The 16,727-nt window shown below is 38.3% G+C and overlaps 1 protein-coding gene and 1 pseudogene across 4 annotated transcripts in view; both read left to right on the top strand.

Annotated features, from left to right (window-relative positions):
• The window catches only part of KDM6A (lysine demethylase 6A), a 172,716-nt gene that overhangs the window by 92,260 nt on the left and 63,729 nt on the right, over positions 1–16,727 (top strand). For all 4 annotated transcript variants that reach the window (XM_056131063.1, XM_056131065.1, XM_056131062.1 and 1 more), the window contains exon 7: positions 9,306–9,360. In XM_056131063.1, the coding sequence (XP_055987038.1) occupies positions 9,306–9,360 (55 nt within the window). The remainder of the gene's footprint in view (positions 1–9,305; positions 9,361–16,727) is intronic.
• Positions 14,910–15,034, top strand: LOC130039457 (uncharacterized; annotated as a pseudogene).

Genomic DNA, 16,727 nt, shown 5'->3' with positions numbered 1-16,727 from the left:
TTTATCCATTTCCTCGAGGTTTTGATGTTCCGTGGCATAAAGCTTCTCAAAGTACTCCCTGAGGATCCTCTGAATTTCTGTGGTTTCTGTTGTAATGACCCCCTTTTCATTTCTGATTCGGTTTATTAGGGTTTTCTCTCTCCCTTTCTTTGTGAGTTTTGCTAGGGGCTTATCGATCTTGTTAATTTTCTCAAAGAACCAGCTTTTGGTTTCATTGATCTTTCGGATTGTTTTTTGGGTTTCCATCTCGTTAATCTCTGCTCTGAGTTTTATTATTTCCTTTCTCCTGTTCGGGTTGTGCTCCTTTTTTTGGTCCTTCTCCAAGCTCTTAAGCTGTGAGGTTAGGTTACTTATGTGTGCTCGCTCCTCCTTCCTGAGGAATGCTTGTAGAGCTATAAACTTTCCTCTTAACACAGACTTTGCTGTGTCCCATAAGTTTTGGTAACTCGTGTTCTCATTTTCATTCGTTTCTAGGAATCTTTTGATTTCCTCTTTGATTTCCTGTCTAATCCACTCGTTGTTCAATAGTGCACTGTTTAATTTCCAGGTGTTTGATTTAGTTTTCTGTTTTTGTGTGTGATTTACTTCTAATTTCAGCGCATTATGGTCTGAGAAGATTGTTGATACAATCTCTACCTTCTTAATTTTATGGAGGCATGTTTTGTGGCTCATCATGTGGTCTATCTTGGAGAATGTTCCATGTACGCTTGAGAAGAATGTGTATTCAGCTTTTTGTGGATGAAGTGTCCTGTATATATCTACTAAGTCCCTTTCTTCCATTGTTTCCCTCAAATGAAGTATGTCCTTGCTAAGCTTGAGTCTGGTTGATCTATCAAGAGGTGACAAAGCAGTGTTGAAGTCTCCCACTAGTATTGTGTTGCTATTGATGTCTTTTTCCAAATCTATGAGTAGTTGTTTTAAGTACTTTGCTGGTCTCTCATTAGGTGCATATACATTTATTATTGTAAATTCTTCCTGTTGTACAGATTCTTTGATCAATAAGAAATGGCCTTCACTGTCTCTTATGACCTTCCTCACTTGATGTGGTCTGATATAAGGATGGCTACCCCAGCTTTTTTATGGGAGCTGTTTGCCTGTAGGGTTGTTTTCCAGCCTTTGACTCTGAGTCTGTGTTTGCTTTGACTATTGAGATGCATTTCTTGCAGGCAGCAGAATGTTGGATTCAATTTTCTAATCCCTCCTGCCACTCTATGTCTTTTAATTGGTGAGTTTAGCCCATTGACATTGAGAGAGATTATTGTTATGGGATTTTGTCCCATTGTTCTGTTAAAATTTGGTGTATTTGAGGGGCCTTTCTTGCCTTAAATTAGCCCATTTAGTTCTTCTTGTAACCATGGTTTCGAGTCTATGAAGTTCCTGAGCTGTTGTTTGTCTGTGAAACTGTGTGTTGTTCCTTCTATTATGAATGAGAGTCTTGCTGGGAAAAGTATTTTTGGGGAGGCATTTATTTCATTGAGTTTTTTTTACTATGTCCCACCACTGTTTTCGGGCCCTGAGGGTTTCATTAGAAAAAACAGCTGTGAATTTTAAGGATGCTCCTTTGTAAGAGATTTCTTTCTTCGATCTTGCTGCTTTCAGAATTTTGTCTCTGTCTAAGGTTTTGGTCATTTTGATCAGAATGTGTCTTGGGGTATTTTTATTCGGATTTCTTCTAGCTGGTACCCTTCGGGCCTCCTGAATGTGGTCACAAGTTTTCTTCAGCTCTGGAAATGTTGTAGCAATGATGTCTTTGACAGTTTCTTCTTCATCGAGGTTTTCTTCCTGTCCCTCTGGGACTCCAATAATTCTTGTTACCCCTCTTGGCTTCATCACGATCTTCTCTTGCCATCTGTTCCCGAATTGTGAGTCTCTTTTCCATTTTCTGCTCTTTTCTGGAGAGTCTCTGAACTTCATCTTCGAGCTCACTGATTCTGTTCTCAGCCGCTCTTACTCTGCTGCTGAGGCCTTCCACTGAGCTTTTCAATTCGCCTACGAGATTTTTCAGGTCTGATATTTCTGATTGCATTTTCCTCATTTCTGCCTTCAGATCCTCTTGTCTTCTATTGGCATTGCATTCCACTGTTTCTTTCAATTCCCTAAGCATCCTAAGTAGCTCCCTTCTGAATTCCTTGTCAGAGAGGTTGTCTAACACTACAGTACTGTTGGTGTCATCTGGGCTAGACTCTTCAATATGAAAGTTTGGTGGGCTTTTGCGTTGCTTTACCATTGTGAGAGGTGTGGTTATTCCTTCACGTTCACTGTTACTATTCTGCTTGATATGCAGTGTGAGTTAAGATAGGCTTATGAGTTATTGGCTACTGTGTTTCTAGTGGCTGAGCTAAACTAGAGAAGTTTCCATCTAAGAAGGTAGCTTATGGTTCCTATGGCATATGTAGTGGGAAAATATTTCGCGGCTGCATAAGCGGCCGCGGCTCCGGAAAGAGTCCCTGGCACTGGGCGAGGAGTTGGGAACGTCTCCTGTTTGGAATTGGAGCCCTTCAGCTTTGTTGTCCAGAGCTGGGCCTCTGTGCCCGTCCCATGCAGATCAGGGGTTGAAAACTGGCTTTCTAGGGGCTGGTTCTAGCTGCGCATGCCCAGAGAGGGACCCAGGCCCTTGGGGGCGGGCTGTACCTGTTGGAATTGGAGCCGTTCAGCTTTGTTGCCCAGAGCTGGGCCTCTGTGCCCGTCCCAAGCAGATCAGGGGTTGAAAACCGGCTTTCTAGGGGCTGGTTCTAGCTGCGCATGCCCAGAGAGGGACCCAGGCCCTTGGGGGCGGGCTGTACCTGTTGGAATTGGAGCCGTTCAGCTTTGTTGCCCAGAGCTGGGCCTCTGTGCCCGTCCCACGCAGATCAGGGGTTGAAAACCGACTTTCTAGGGGCTGGTTCTAGCTGCGTATGCCCAGAGAGGGACCCAGGCCCTTGGGGGCGGGCTGTACCTGTTGGAGTTGGAGCCGTTCAGCTTTGTTGCCCAGAGCTGGGCCTCTGTGCCCGTCCCACCAATAAGAAACTTTTAAGTAACTATTTCCACTCTGCTTAACTTACTTTTCTTCAGTAACTACTTCATTTCCAGATATTGAGTCTGTGAAATGCCTTCCACCTTTTCATTATTTTATTAGTGTAAACTACATAAGATCATAAGATAAAAGTTCATCTATGTAAGACTGTGAACCTTATAGAGAATTTGTATGTTAACTATTTTACCATGATGTAATTTTCTAAAATATTTTATTGATACTTTAATAACATCTTTTCATTACTTAAGTTATCTGAAAAATTTGAAAGCCAATCTTTCCTGTACATTCCCCTGCTCTGTTTCCATTATCATAATTAATAGTCGTGCTTCTAGCTGACACTTAACTTTTTTTTTTAGTTCAGGGGATTTATTTTGGACACCCTGAACCACATTTGGGGCCAGTTCTGGTGTGATGAATCCTGGGCTTTCATTTGCTTAGCATGTATTTCAATCCTTTGCTCTATCTCTCCAGTTCTTCCCACATTTTTTTTAAAATAAATTCTTACTGTTTTTTCTTCACAAAGTACCATCACAGTTCCTTTTGTAAGACTACTGATTTTGTCTTTTTTTTTCTCACTTTCCATTGTTCATCAACTCATACTTTACCTTTCAATCTTTCCTAGGTGTTCTGTTATGTGGTAATATTACAAGTATGAGGTATTATGAATAGCTGAATTCAGTTCCTCCAAAATACATATTTGAAGAGTACATCACTGCTTATTGATGTGTAGTAACTGTTCTCTCTGATACTGAGGACTTAGAATAACTATAGATTTCCTGTTAGCAGTTTTATATTTCAACTATAAGAAGGCATATCTGATTTTTTAAAAAATCCTTTTTTGTTGTTTATAAGCATGATTGTGGCTGTAAATAGTTTTCAAATACAGCTTTATGAAACGTCTTTTGTGTCTCATGTCTTTTTTATAAAGGTTAGAATGTATTATTATAAGTTGTGGGGTTTTTTTTGGGGGGGAGTCACACCCAGCGATGCTCAGGGGTTACTCCTGGCTGTGCACTCAGGAATCACTCTTGGCTGTGCTCGGGAGACCATATGGGATGCTGAGAATCAAACCCAGGTCGGCTGCATGCAAGGCAAAACACCCTACCTGCTGTACTATCGCTCCAGCTACAAGTTGTGTTTTATCCCTTGTATAGGATATATATTATGTTCCATTGAATTTGTTACTTGTACGCCTATCAGCTTTACATAAATGCAAATAATACACTTTGGAAGAACTTGAAAATTTAAATTAAAAACCACATTCATTTGTGTTATCCAAAGTGACGGGTTAAAGAAAATAACAATGAATTAGGGCATGAAAGCTCCGTATGAAGTATGGTTATATGGGAGTATATTCATGTTGAGGGCTGGAGTGATAGCACAGCGGGTTTGGCGTTTGCCTTGCAAGCGTCCAACATGGCCGACCCGAGTTCGATTCCTCCGCCCCTCTCAGAGAGCCCGACAAGCTACCGAGAGTATCTCTCCCACACGGCAAAGCCTGGCAAGTTACCCGTGACATATTCGATATGCCAAATACAGTAACAGTTGTCACAATGGAGACGTTACTGGGCCCGCTTGAGCAAATCTATGAACAATGGGAGGACAGTGACAGTGATTCAGATTGAACTATTAGATATTGGTACTGACATCTGAGTCTGGAGCTGAAAAGAAGAGCTACAAGTAAGATTTAGCATATCTTTGGTATACTTTCATTTTTTAAGTGAGGAATTTGGGTATAGCACTGAGGATGTGACAGAAGATACCTGTTTTGCTTTTGGGAACCCTGGGCTTGATATCCAGCATAACATCAGTCTCCAAACATGCTGCTGGGAGTGTAATCTAGTACTGCCTGGTCTGTGTCTCCTAAATTGGAGGGGAGAGGGCGAGGTTAGTGGTATAGCAGTATCAGTGTTTAGTAACCAGTAAAGTACCTCATCGAACCAGTTGTAATAACCTTGTGTTATAAAGAAAATTAAAAAACTGAATTTGAGGGTTTTGAGAAACCCACCGGTAGATTTTCCAGCAAGTTTAGCCAAGCTTTGCCAAGTAACTGACTCAAACCCAAACAAAATTTGGCAGTTTGAATTCTATATTCTACTTTTAGAGACCACCAAAAGTATGATATCACCCTAGTTTCATCCATTTATAATAAATGAAACTAAGGTCATGTTCATGCACTAAGTAGTCCACTATTTTCTTTGTTATAGCTTTGTCTTAGAGTTTAAAGTTGGGGAATGGGATGATTCTTTTTCAAGATTGGTTTGGCTCTTAGAGAAGTAGAGGTATGATTTCATACAAATTTTAGTAGATTTTTCTGTTCTTGGTTGACATTGGAATTTTGGTAGAGATTGCACTGACTCTGTGTAGTGATTATGGGATGGTATTTTAGTTTTGGGGTCCCACCTGGTGGTGCTCAGAGCTTACTCCTTGCTCTCTACTCAAGATTATTCCTGGTGGGGCTCTGGGGAATCATCCCAGGTCAGCTATGTGCAATGCAAGTATTCTGCTCATTACACTAGCTGTTAGTCATCTGAGATGATTAGTTTAACAATGTTAATTTCCGTCTGTTAACAAGGAATTTTTTTTATATTTTCTTATTTCATTTCTTTGAATAGTGATTAATTGTTTTCTATATAAAAACATTTTGCTTTTTGTTGTTTTCTAATCATACATATATATATATTTAAATGTGTATACACTTCTGCCAAATGATTTTTTTACATCTTTGCTGTTTGAAATGTTTACCACCTTCTGATATTGTGGGTTTAAATTTTGGCTCATTGCTGCTTTTTGTGTCTAATTATTATTAGACAAATGTTTCAGAACTAATCCTGACAGGTTTTTTTTGATTGACCTCTAATATTCATTATCCATTGATAAGATCTTGGTAGAATTTCAGTGTAAAACTAAAATGCAGCAGTTTTGAGGGCTCTTGGTTTGCAGGCTTGATGCTTTAATAGCTTAGTTACAAAAGGCCTGTTTTTTCTTATTTAATTGTTAATTTGTGCTAATAGGCCTGATTAGATTTAGATATGTACGATCTGATTAGTGGTGCTATCATTTTGTATAGAAAAAAGTAATTGGTTATAAAGCATCCTTTTATCAAAGTCCTTTTATTGCTTTGATAGTGTACTGAAGGCATGTTTGAGTACATGCTTTGTGCATATTGCTCACAGTGTTCAGATGTTGGATTTTATTTTTCCCCCACTCAACTGAACATGGAAAGTAATTTTTGCTTTTGTTACATTGACCCTTGTATCCTGGTAGTATCTGTCACCCTACGGGAATTATAGTTCATCAATAAAAATTTATGGAATAGATTAAATAATTGATATTTGTGGGTTATAGCCATTTTGGTAGTAGTCTATTTGTTCAGAATAGACTACTATTGAGCCTTTAACTATTGAGTACTGAAAATGTAGACTAGCTGCTATGCACATATTAAAACAAATGTTCATGATCGAATGCATTACCAAATGGCATCTTCTAATCTTTTATAGTAACCTGGAGTTAATTGACATTAGTTTTTTGGTTTTTTTTTTTTTTTTGAGTATTCTAGTTACCAAGTATAATTGTAATCTGTGTGGAAATAATAACACTAAAAGCTTACAAATGCGTTTTGGGGTTTGTGTTTTTTTTTTTATTTTTTGGTGTTGTGGGAGCCATTGTTTGTTTTTGCTTACTCCTGGCTTTGTGCTCAGGGATCACTACTGGAGGGTTTTAGGTACTATATGGAGTGCTGGTTTTCAAATTGGGTAGGCTGAATGCAAGGCAAACACCCTACCGACTGTACTATTGCTCCAACCCTAAACTTGCTGATGATTATTTCTCTTGATAATGAAGGTTCTTTTGGGGGTTACATCCAGGAGTTTTTATTAAACATACCAATTCTTTTTCCAGCAATAAACATACCAATTCTTCGTTTGTACAGCAATATCAAAAATAGAATTCTTCAGATATTGAAATGGTGGATAAGCGTGAGCTTCTTATAGCTGGTTTAAAAAAAAAAACTTGTTTGTGATGGAGAGAGAGTACTTGGGCACTTACCTTGCATGCTGCTGAACTGGGTTCTCTTCTCGGCATCTTACATGGTGTCTGGAGCACTGCCAGGAAGTAGTGATCCCTGAGCCGAGCCAGAGTAAACCTTGAACATAGCCAGATATGGTCTCAAACCCCTTCTCTTTTTTTCCTGGAGCTCCAGTGGTACTTGGTACTTATATGACAGTACGTGCAGGGGGCAAAAAAAAGATTTTTTTCCTTTGGCCATTGATTACTTTTATAGTTAAAATACAGAATATAATATAATGAATATTATATAATGAATATTATATATTATATATATATACAGAATATAATGAATATTATATTCTGGAGCGATAGCACAGCGATAGCACAGGCTGGAGCGATAGCACAGCGGGTAGGGCGTTCGCCTTACAAGCGGCCAACATGGCCGACCCGAGTTCGATTCCTCCACCCCTCTCGGAGAGCCCGGCAAGCTACCGAGAGTATTCGTTATGCCAAATACAGTAACAAAGTCTCCAATGGAGACGTTACTGGGCCCGCTAGAGCAAATAATGAATATAATTCAGAAAATTATAATATATATTTGAGGGAATTTGGTGGGGTCAGGAAATTAACTTTTTATCTTAGGGGTTTTATGTTTACCTGTAGTGCTTGTTTTCTGTAAATTTTGGTGGGGTGGGGTATTGTCACTGCTGGCGATCTAACCCAGGTCTTCTACATGCAAGGCATACACTATACTGAATCACATCCCTGGCCCTGTCTTCTGTTACTTTATATAGTATATTTAATGTTGACAAACAAGATGATAGATGTTACCTAATCTTCTCAATGATGATTCATGTTCTTAAAATATTGGGATTAGAGAGAGACAGTACAACTACTACTTGTGTGCCTTGCACACAGCTAACCTGGGTTCAGTCCCTGGCACCCGTTGGAGTAATTCATGAGCACATAGCTAGGAGTAAGCCTTGAGCATAGATGAGTGTGTCCCCCAAACAAACCCCACAAAAATTAGTGTTATGCATGGAATTTAACATATATCTGAGGACAGTTTCATGTAAGTGTATGTTGTAAGCTGTTAGTGATCAATTTAATATTATCTAGACGTATGATAGCACATGAATTCTAAAAGACCAGTGATCTTTGGTTGCTGACCTTTATAACAGACTGCATTCTGCTATATTCAGAGTTTTAACAGACACTAATTGTAATGATATAATTAATAAGGACAGATAGTTTTACCTTTATGGTAACTTTTTTGTTATAAAATTTATTCTGTGTGTGCACACATGGTTACCTTTTGTAGAAGCAGATTGGTGGGTGGGAGGCAAATGGGAATCAGGGAGCATTGGTGGGAAGGGAGTGGTGGGCAGTACTGAAGGGACAGGTGTTGAGAAATGGTATGCCTGAAGCTCAGTCATGAATAACTATAACTTCATGGTGATTAAATTTTTTTAAAAATTGAAGTTTGCATAGTTTTTTTAAGTGGCGATATTCTAGCTGATGCTTTTACTTTCAGTTTTAAAGGTGGTGATGTGTTCTACTTATACTCTTATAAATGAACCATCAAATTTATATGAAAACAGAAATTCGAATGTAATTTAATAAAGGCAAAAACATACATAGGATAACTTGACAAAGTTAATTCTTTTTCCAATTCTCCATTGCCTCCTGTCTCAAGAAAATAACCCAGCAGTCTGTCATCATCTATAAATGGTGGGTTTTTTTTTTTTAATTTTTATTAGTGAAACACCATGAGGTACAGTTGTAGACTAACAAATTTTTGTGCTTGGGTTTCAGCTATACAATGATCGAGTACCCATCCCTCCACCAGTGCCCATTCTCCACCACCACTGATCCTAGTATCCCTCCCACCCCCCATCCCACCCTGCCTCTATGGCAGGACACTCCCACCTGTTCTCTCCTTTTGGGTGCTGTGGTTTGCAAAAGAGGAATTGAGTGGCAATCATGTTTGGTCTATAGTCTACTTTCAGCATATATCTCCCATCCTGGGCGGATCTTCCCAACACCCTTTATTTGGTGCTCCCTTCTCTATCTGAGCTGCCTTTACCCCTAGAGTGTGCGGCTGGCCTCCAAGCCATGGAGTAAACCTCCTAGTAGCTATAAATGTTTTAAGTTATTCTAGTTGGTTGGCTAGTATGTTTTACTTGTATAGCATACTTGCATTATTATTTTAAAGTATACATAACACACTTACTTCAGACCATGTTTATATGACTGAATTGTTTTTCTCAATCTCTTTTTGCAGCATTTTCAGTTAGCTTTGGTTGACTGTAATCCCTGCACTTTGTCCAATGCTGAAAGTAAGTACTGTTAAATCCCATGGTTTTCTAAATGTATTCAGAGTGTTTCATAGCAAATAATGTGGTAGTGGCAACAACAGTAATTGCTACTACACGTTGTAATAGTAATGATTGGTAATTCCTGTGAACTATTTTTCTTCAGTAATTGTTGATTCTAACTGTATTTGTTTCCAAATCTACTTGTATAAATGTGGGCACTGGTGGAGGGATGGGTACTCGATCATTGTATAACTGAAATCCAAGCACAAAAATTTCTAAGTCTACAACTGTACCTCATGGTGTTTCACTAATAAAATTTTTTTAATAAAATGTGGAACAACCTGTCAGTTCAGTTATTGTGAATAGCCTGTGTCTAAAATAGATTTTCAAGTGATCTGGCCTACTGAATTAAAACTATCTGCACTAACGAAACAAGAGTGATTGTTTTTGCTCAGTGTTGTAGATGATTTGTGATTAAGAACCAGGGTTTGTCTGTCACTGTTAGGAAAAATGAGTGTACTTAACTCTAGGTATGTGGTGTTAAAATTATTGGCAACTATGAAGACATACCATGTCTTTTTGTTACAGTTTTGCATACAGAGTTTGAGGTGATAATTTTTAACAAAAATGTGTGGTATACTTCAGACTATTTTTTCTTTTGCTTCTGTATAATTTTTCTTATTTCTTTGAGAGTGGGGGGTGAATTTTGGGCCACAACTACCTGTGCTTAGGGACCACTCCTGGCTGTGTGCTGGGGAGCCATATGAGGTCATATGAGGGAATTGAACCCAAGTTGGCTGAGTGCAAGACAAAAGCTTTATCTGCTATAATGTCTTTTGGGCTCCAGCTATAAATTTCACAAACAAATTTGGTTAATAAAGAAATGTTTATTAGGTTTGGAGAGTACTGGTATTAAGATATTTACTTTGCATACAGCCAACCCCAGTTCTGTCCATGCACTACATATGGTCTCCTGAGCACAGAACCAGATATCTGGTCTGAACACTACTGGGTGTAGCCACAAAACAAAACAAAACAAAAGCAGCAGTAAGGGTTATAGAAAATAAAAGTCTTGAGTATTCATAAAATTGAAGCTGGATTTCTTTAAAAATGTCTGATATGGGGCTGGAGCAATAGCACAGCGGGTAGGGCGTTTGCCTTGCACGTGGACAACCCAGGTTTGAATCCCAGCATCCCATATGGTCCCCTGAGCACTGCCAGAAGTAATTCCTGAGTGCAGAGCCAGGAGTGACCCCTGTGCATCGCCGGGTGTGACCCAAAAAAAGAAGAAAAAAGTCTGATATGTATTCCAAAACTGTTCTTAGACAAATTGTGAAATGGTTACCACAATAAATTTAGTTGACATCTATTGCCTCATATAGATACATAAAGTTAAAATGCAATAAATGGACAGAGTTTTTTTCCTAGTGAAACATTTCATTATACTACAGTATTACTGTTGTATTATGACATACAAATAGATTTTATTACATATTAGCAAAGTTAACTACAGTCATTTTGTATATTACACCCCTAGTTCTGTGTATAACAGAAAATACTTCTTGACCACCTTCCTCCAATAAATACTCTGTTTATCTCTAGTATCTGATCTCTTTCTGTAGCTTTTGTTTGTTTGGGGTGTATGTGAGATTTATTTTGTTTTTAGGTTACACCCAGCTGTGCTCAGAATTATTCCAGGCATGCTTGAAGGTCCATATGTGTGCAGGGAATTGAACATCACTTGGCCATGTGCAAGGCAAGCCTGTTGGCTATACTATCTCTCTGACCCTTATTTTTCTGTATCTTTTTAAAAATTTGATTCCACACACAAATAAGGTCATTTTAAATTTTAAAACTCTGACTTAATTCACTTAGTATATAATGCCTTCTTCAATGCCCATTAATGTAGTTGAAAATGACAGAATTTCCTTTCTTTAAAAAAGAACCTGCTGACTAATATGCCTCTGTGTGTGTGTGTGAGCGCATACCTGCATATACACATACTTTCTTTGTCCTTTCATCTGCTAATATACACTTTGATTCCTTTTCTTCAATAATGCTGCTATAAACTGGGGTGCAAACACCTTTTCCATTTAGTGTTTGCCAATATTTGGGATTATTCTTGAAGTGGAATTACTGGATTATGTAATAATTTTGTTCTTAGTTTTTGATGAACCTGCATAGTGTTTTCCATTGTGGCTATACCAGTTTGAAATCCCACCAACAATAAGAGCTCTCTTTCGCATTCTCAGCATCATTTGTTATCTTTTCATTTTTATGATGGTCATTCTGATAGGCATGTAGTAATATAATAACTCATCTACATTGACTTACATTTCCTTGATGACTAGTGATGTTGAACCTCTTGTTGAACCTCTTGATAGTCATTTATCATCACTGGAAAAATACCTGTTCAAAACTTTTTTTCTTTTTTTTGGATTTTTGGTGAAAAAAATTTTGCTGTTGAGATCTATGTTCTGGATATTAATCTTTTATCTGACTTTGATTTTCATGTATTTCTCTCCCCCTCTCCCATTTTATGTTGTCTTTCTTTTTTTTTTTTAACAGTTTCCTTTGCTACACAAAAACCTTTCAGTTGGATAATTGTCATCTCTCCTCTCCCACTTTCCCCCTTATTTTCTCTTTCCTCTTTCTCCTTTATGTACATATTCCTAAAACTGTTGCTAAGACCCATGTCAAGGAGATCTTTTCCTGTTTTGGTTTCCAGTATTATATTTAAGTCTTTGAGTTAATTTTGTGAATATGGTAAATAGGGGCCAAATAGTTTGTGTGGGGTTTTTGTCTCATTTTATTTTAGTCACCATGATTTTTGATACTGTTGAGTTGTGGGGGTGGTGTTGTTTTTAGGCCACACCAGGTGGTGCTCAGGGATTATTCTTATCTCTGTGCTCAGATATCACTCCTGGTGGTGCTCAGCAGACCATATGGGATGCCAGTGTTTGAACATAGGGTGACTGCCTTCAAGGCAAGCTCTTTACCAGCTTTGGCCTCAGTCTCTTCTTTTTAATTTTGTTGTTGTTAAGTGGTAGTTAAATATTTTCTCCTAGTCTGTGTGGGGTTCTGGTCTTTGTTTCTTCTGTGATGCAGAAGCTTCTCAGCTTGACTTAGTAGCACATTTTCATCTTTACTTTTGTTTGCTTGACCACTGGCATAGAGTAATTCAAGATATCTCTAGATTCAGTGCCATGAAGTGTTCTGCCTATGTTTTTCTCAGTATAGTTTATGGACTCAATTAGATATTAAGGTCTGTCCTTATTTCACTTCATACTCTTTGCTGCTTTGTCAAAGATAAGCTGACCATACTTTATACCTGAGGATCTGATTTGTCTTTGGACCCTCAGTTCTATTCTATTGGTCTGAATGTGTGTCTTTATTCCAGTACCACATTGTTTTGATTGCTACAACTTATAAGTAAGTTTAAGTTGGGAAAACTGAAACTTCCCTTCCATCATCATTTTTCCTAGCTTTGGCTATTCTAGGGATTTTTGTTTTTCTGGCATTTGTTTTGTTTGATGAAAACCATTAAATACCTGATTTTCCCAGACCATTTAGTGAAGATGCTCTCTTTCCTTATTGCATATTTGTGTCAAATATAATCACAAATACTTAGGTTTATATCTAAGTTCTTGTTTCTGTAACGTTTGTCTATATTTCTGCTTTAGGTGTAGCAATTCTTTAAAATTCAGATCAAAAGATTTTAGAAAATCAATGTTTTTGCTACAAATGACTCTAACTTTAGAAAGGTATTAAAATTTCTAAGAAAAATGAAACTGGAAAAACTAGCTTTTCTAATATAACTTCCTTACAACATAATTGACACATTGTACAAACTTAACCATTATTTGTTTATTTACTTTTTGGTTTTGTGGCCTCAATCAGCAATGCTCGGGGTTTACTCCTAGCTCTGCTCTCAGGGATCACTTCTGGCTGAGCACAGGGGACTGGGCATATAGGGTGCTAAGGATTGAACCGGGTGGCTGTATCGAAGGCAAGCGCATCATCCATGTGTACTATCTTTCCGATCCCTTAATCATTATTTAAAGACCGTTATTTCTTACTTTTTAATAATGTGTGCATAAAAATGCATAAGCCACGTGCATTTTTTTAAAAATAAATTAATCTTTCTTCCCCTCCCCTCTCCCAAAAGGAAGAAACAACAATGCTGCTGAGACTGTGAAAGAGAGCTTTTTCTTAGGCACTGTTGGTGGATATTCAGACTGGTATAGCCACAGTGGAAAACATTATGGAGGTTCATCAACTGTCACTGTCACTGTCCTCCCGTTGTTCATCGATTTGCTTGAGTAGCCCCAGTAATGTCTTCATTGTGACACTTGTTAATGTGTTTGGCATATCAAATATGTCATGGGTAGCTTGCCAGGCTCTTCGAGAGGGGCAGAGGAATTGAACCTGGGTTGGCTGGGTCAGCTGTGTGCAAGGCAAACACCCTACCTGCTGTGCTATTGCTCCAGCCCGAGGTTCATCAAAAAAATTTAAAAAATTATGATTCTGAGAAAATTTTTTAAATTTTATTATCTAATGCTTTAATTTTGTATTCGTTGTTACTGTTGTTATTGGGCCATATACAGTAGTACTAAGGGCTTACTCCGGCCCTACTCTGAGGGATTACTCCTGGTGGGCTCAGAGAACCTAATGGCATGCCTGCGTGAAACTGGGTCAGCTGTGCACTGTGCTGTTTCTCTGACCCTTGAAAGATAATCTTGAAGGACATTTCATAAATATCAAACTAAACATTTTGGTCAATTATTTTACTTTATTCTGTTAAGGGACTGCAACGATAGCACAGCGGGTAGGGCGTTTGCCTTGCCCACAGCCTATCTGTGTTTGATTCCTCCATCCCTCTTCGAGAGCCTGCCAAGTTCCCCATGGCGTATTTGATATGCCAAAAACAATAACAATAAGTCTCACGATGGAGACGTTACTGATGCCCGCTGGAGCAAATCAATGAACAACGGGAAGACAGTGCTACAGTACTGTTCTGTTGGGAGTAAATCAGTTGTATCTCATGAATATATATATGTGTGTGTGTGTGTGTGTGTGTGTGTGTGTGTGTGTATACCAGATACAGGGTAGAAAATTTTGTGATCTAGTTTGAAGAGAACAGTTGAAACCATCATGCATACATTTTAAGGTCTACTGTGCTGCTTTTCTCTTGGTGATTTAGAAGAGAAATAGTTGGGAGATGCCCAGTACTGAGATATTTCCCCAGTTTTAGAACTTTTAGTGCTAAAAGATTCGTCACACTAGTGGAAAAGGCATGTGCTATATTTAGATTCCATTAGTGATTACCTTACTTGATTATTTAAAATAATCTCTGTGACTACTTGATAATCACCTTAATGGCTGATGTCTCACAAAACACTGAAAAAAAATATAGACTACCTACTTTGAATCAGGCATTATTGCAGTTTTTATGTCATCCTCAATTTATATATGCTGCACATTGTGAAGATTCTTTTAAAAATGATTTTTTTTAATCTGTAAGAGATTTTATGGCAGTTCATTTATGTGATTAAAGTAACTTATACTTAAAAAAGGTCTTCTGCCATGACTGGCACAGATAAGCAGCTCACTTGCTCTATCTGCTGAATCAACATCAAGAGATTTCCAAAGCATAATTTCTTGGGAATAGGGCAGCTGATGATTTTTGGTCCTGACAAAAGGAAGAAAAAATAATTTATACTTAATTGCTCCCGGAACTGTTTAAGAAGGGGTTAATTACAATTTATTTTTTTGAAAAATAGAGTCATGATGATATGAGTCTTCACTGTAAATAATTGCTTCTTGAAATAATTTTCTGCATTCTATTCTAAATTTTATTTTTCAGAGTAAGTTTCCTTTCCAAACCTTTAATGATAATATTTGTTAAGCCTTTAATGGTAATACTTGTTTAAAATGTCCACTCTGGGAAATAAATATTTTAGAGGTTAAGGTGCATCATTTGCATGCATGCAGAGAACTCAGGTTCAAGCCTTGGCACCACCTGGTTCCCTGTGAAAGTATGGAGCTTTCTCTGCTGAAGAAGACACTGGATTTAGTAATTCAAGGGTTAGGGAATCCTGAATATAGGTCCTAGGAATAAGCCTGGAGGATATTTGGTATATTAATGGGATGCTAGCTAGCTGCTGAGCTTTTCTCTTCTTTTTTCTCATCTTTTTCTTTTAAGTTGTATTTATTTATTAAACTGCCATGATATACACAGTTGCAAAGTTGTTCATGATTGGTTTTAGGTCATACAATGTTCCAACACCTGTCCCTTCACCAATGTACGTTTCCCACTACCAATATCCCCAGTTTTCTCCCAATTCCCAGTCTGCCTCTATAGCCTTCTCTAGTCTCTCCACACCTTCTCCCCCATCTGCCTCTATAGTCTTTCTACAACTTCTCCCCCATCTCCCCTCTTCCCCTCTTTCCTCTCTCCCTCCCTCCTTTTAGGTGTTATGGTTTGCAGTACAGGTACTGTAAGGTTATCGTGTTTGTTCCTTTATTTCCTTTCAGCACACAGTTCTGATCCAGATGATTAGCACTGTAGCACTATCCTCCCATTGTTCATCGATTTGCTGTAGCGGGCCCAGTAACATCTCCATTCTGAGACTTGTTGTTACTGTGTTTGGCATATCAGATACGTCACGGGGAGCTTGCCAGGCTTTGCTGTGCAGGCAAGATGCTCTCGGTAGTTTGCTGGGTTCTCCAAGAGGGGCAGAGGAATTGAACTTGGGTCGGCCAGGTCGGCTACTTGCAAGGCAAGTGCCCTACCCGCTGTGCTATCACTCCAGCCCATCTAGATGATTATTTCCAAGTATTACTGTGATATTGGTCCCTTTTCTATTGTAACTGCTCTGTTCCCCCACTTGTGGCAAGCTTCTGACCATGGGCTAGTCCTTCTGGCCCTCTTTTCTATTGTCCTTGGGAAATAGTCTCATACTGTTTTTTATATCCCGCAAATGAGTGCTGTCTTTCTTTGTCTGTTCCTCTGATTCTGACTCACTTTATTCAGCCTGATACTCTCCTTGTCCATCTATTTATAAACAAATTTCATGATTTCATTTTTTTCCTGGTGGCTACATATATTCCATTGTGTAGCTGTCCCATAATTTCTATATCCAGTTGTGTGTTCTCAGTCACTTGGATTGTTTCCAGATTTTAACTATTGTGAATAGCCCTGTAACAAACATAGAAGTAGAGTTAGCATTTCTACTGTATTTTTTGGGGAGCCCTAGGGTATATTTCCAGAAGTGTAATTGCTGGGTTGAATGAGATGTTGTACTTTTTCTTGTCACTATTAATTATTAGAGATATTATTGGAGTAAATGGGTGTAGATATTCCATTTCTTTATTCTCTTAATTTG

Source organism: Sorex fumeus, unplaced genomic scaffold, assembly GCF_029834395.1.
Source record: "Sorex fumeus unplaced genomic scaffold, SorFum_2.1 ptg000086l, whole genome shotgun sequence".
Lineage (NCBI taxonomy): Eukaryota > Metazoa > Chordata > Mammalia > Eulipotyphla > Soricidae > Sorex > Sorex fumeus.
The sequence above is the reverse complement of the archived record's forward strand: the minus strand, read 5'-3'. Positions and strand labels throughout refer to the sequence as shown.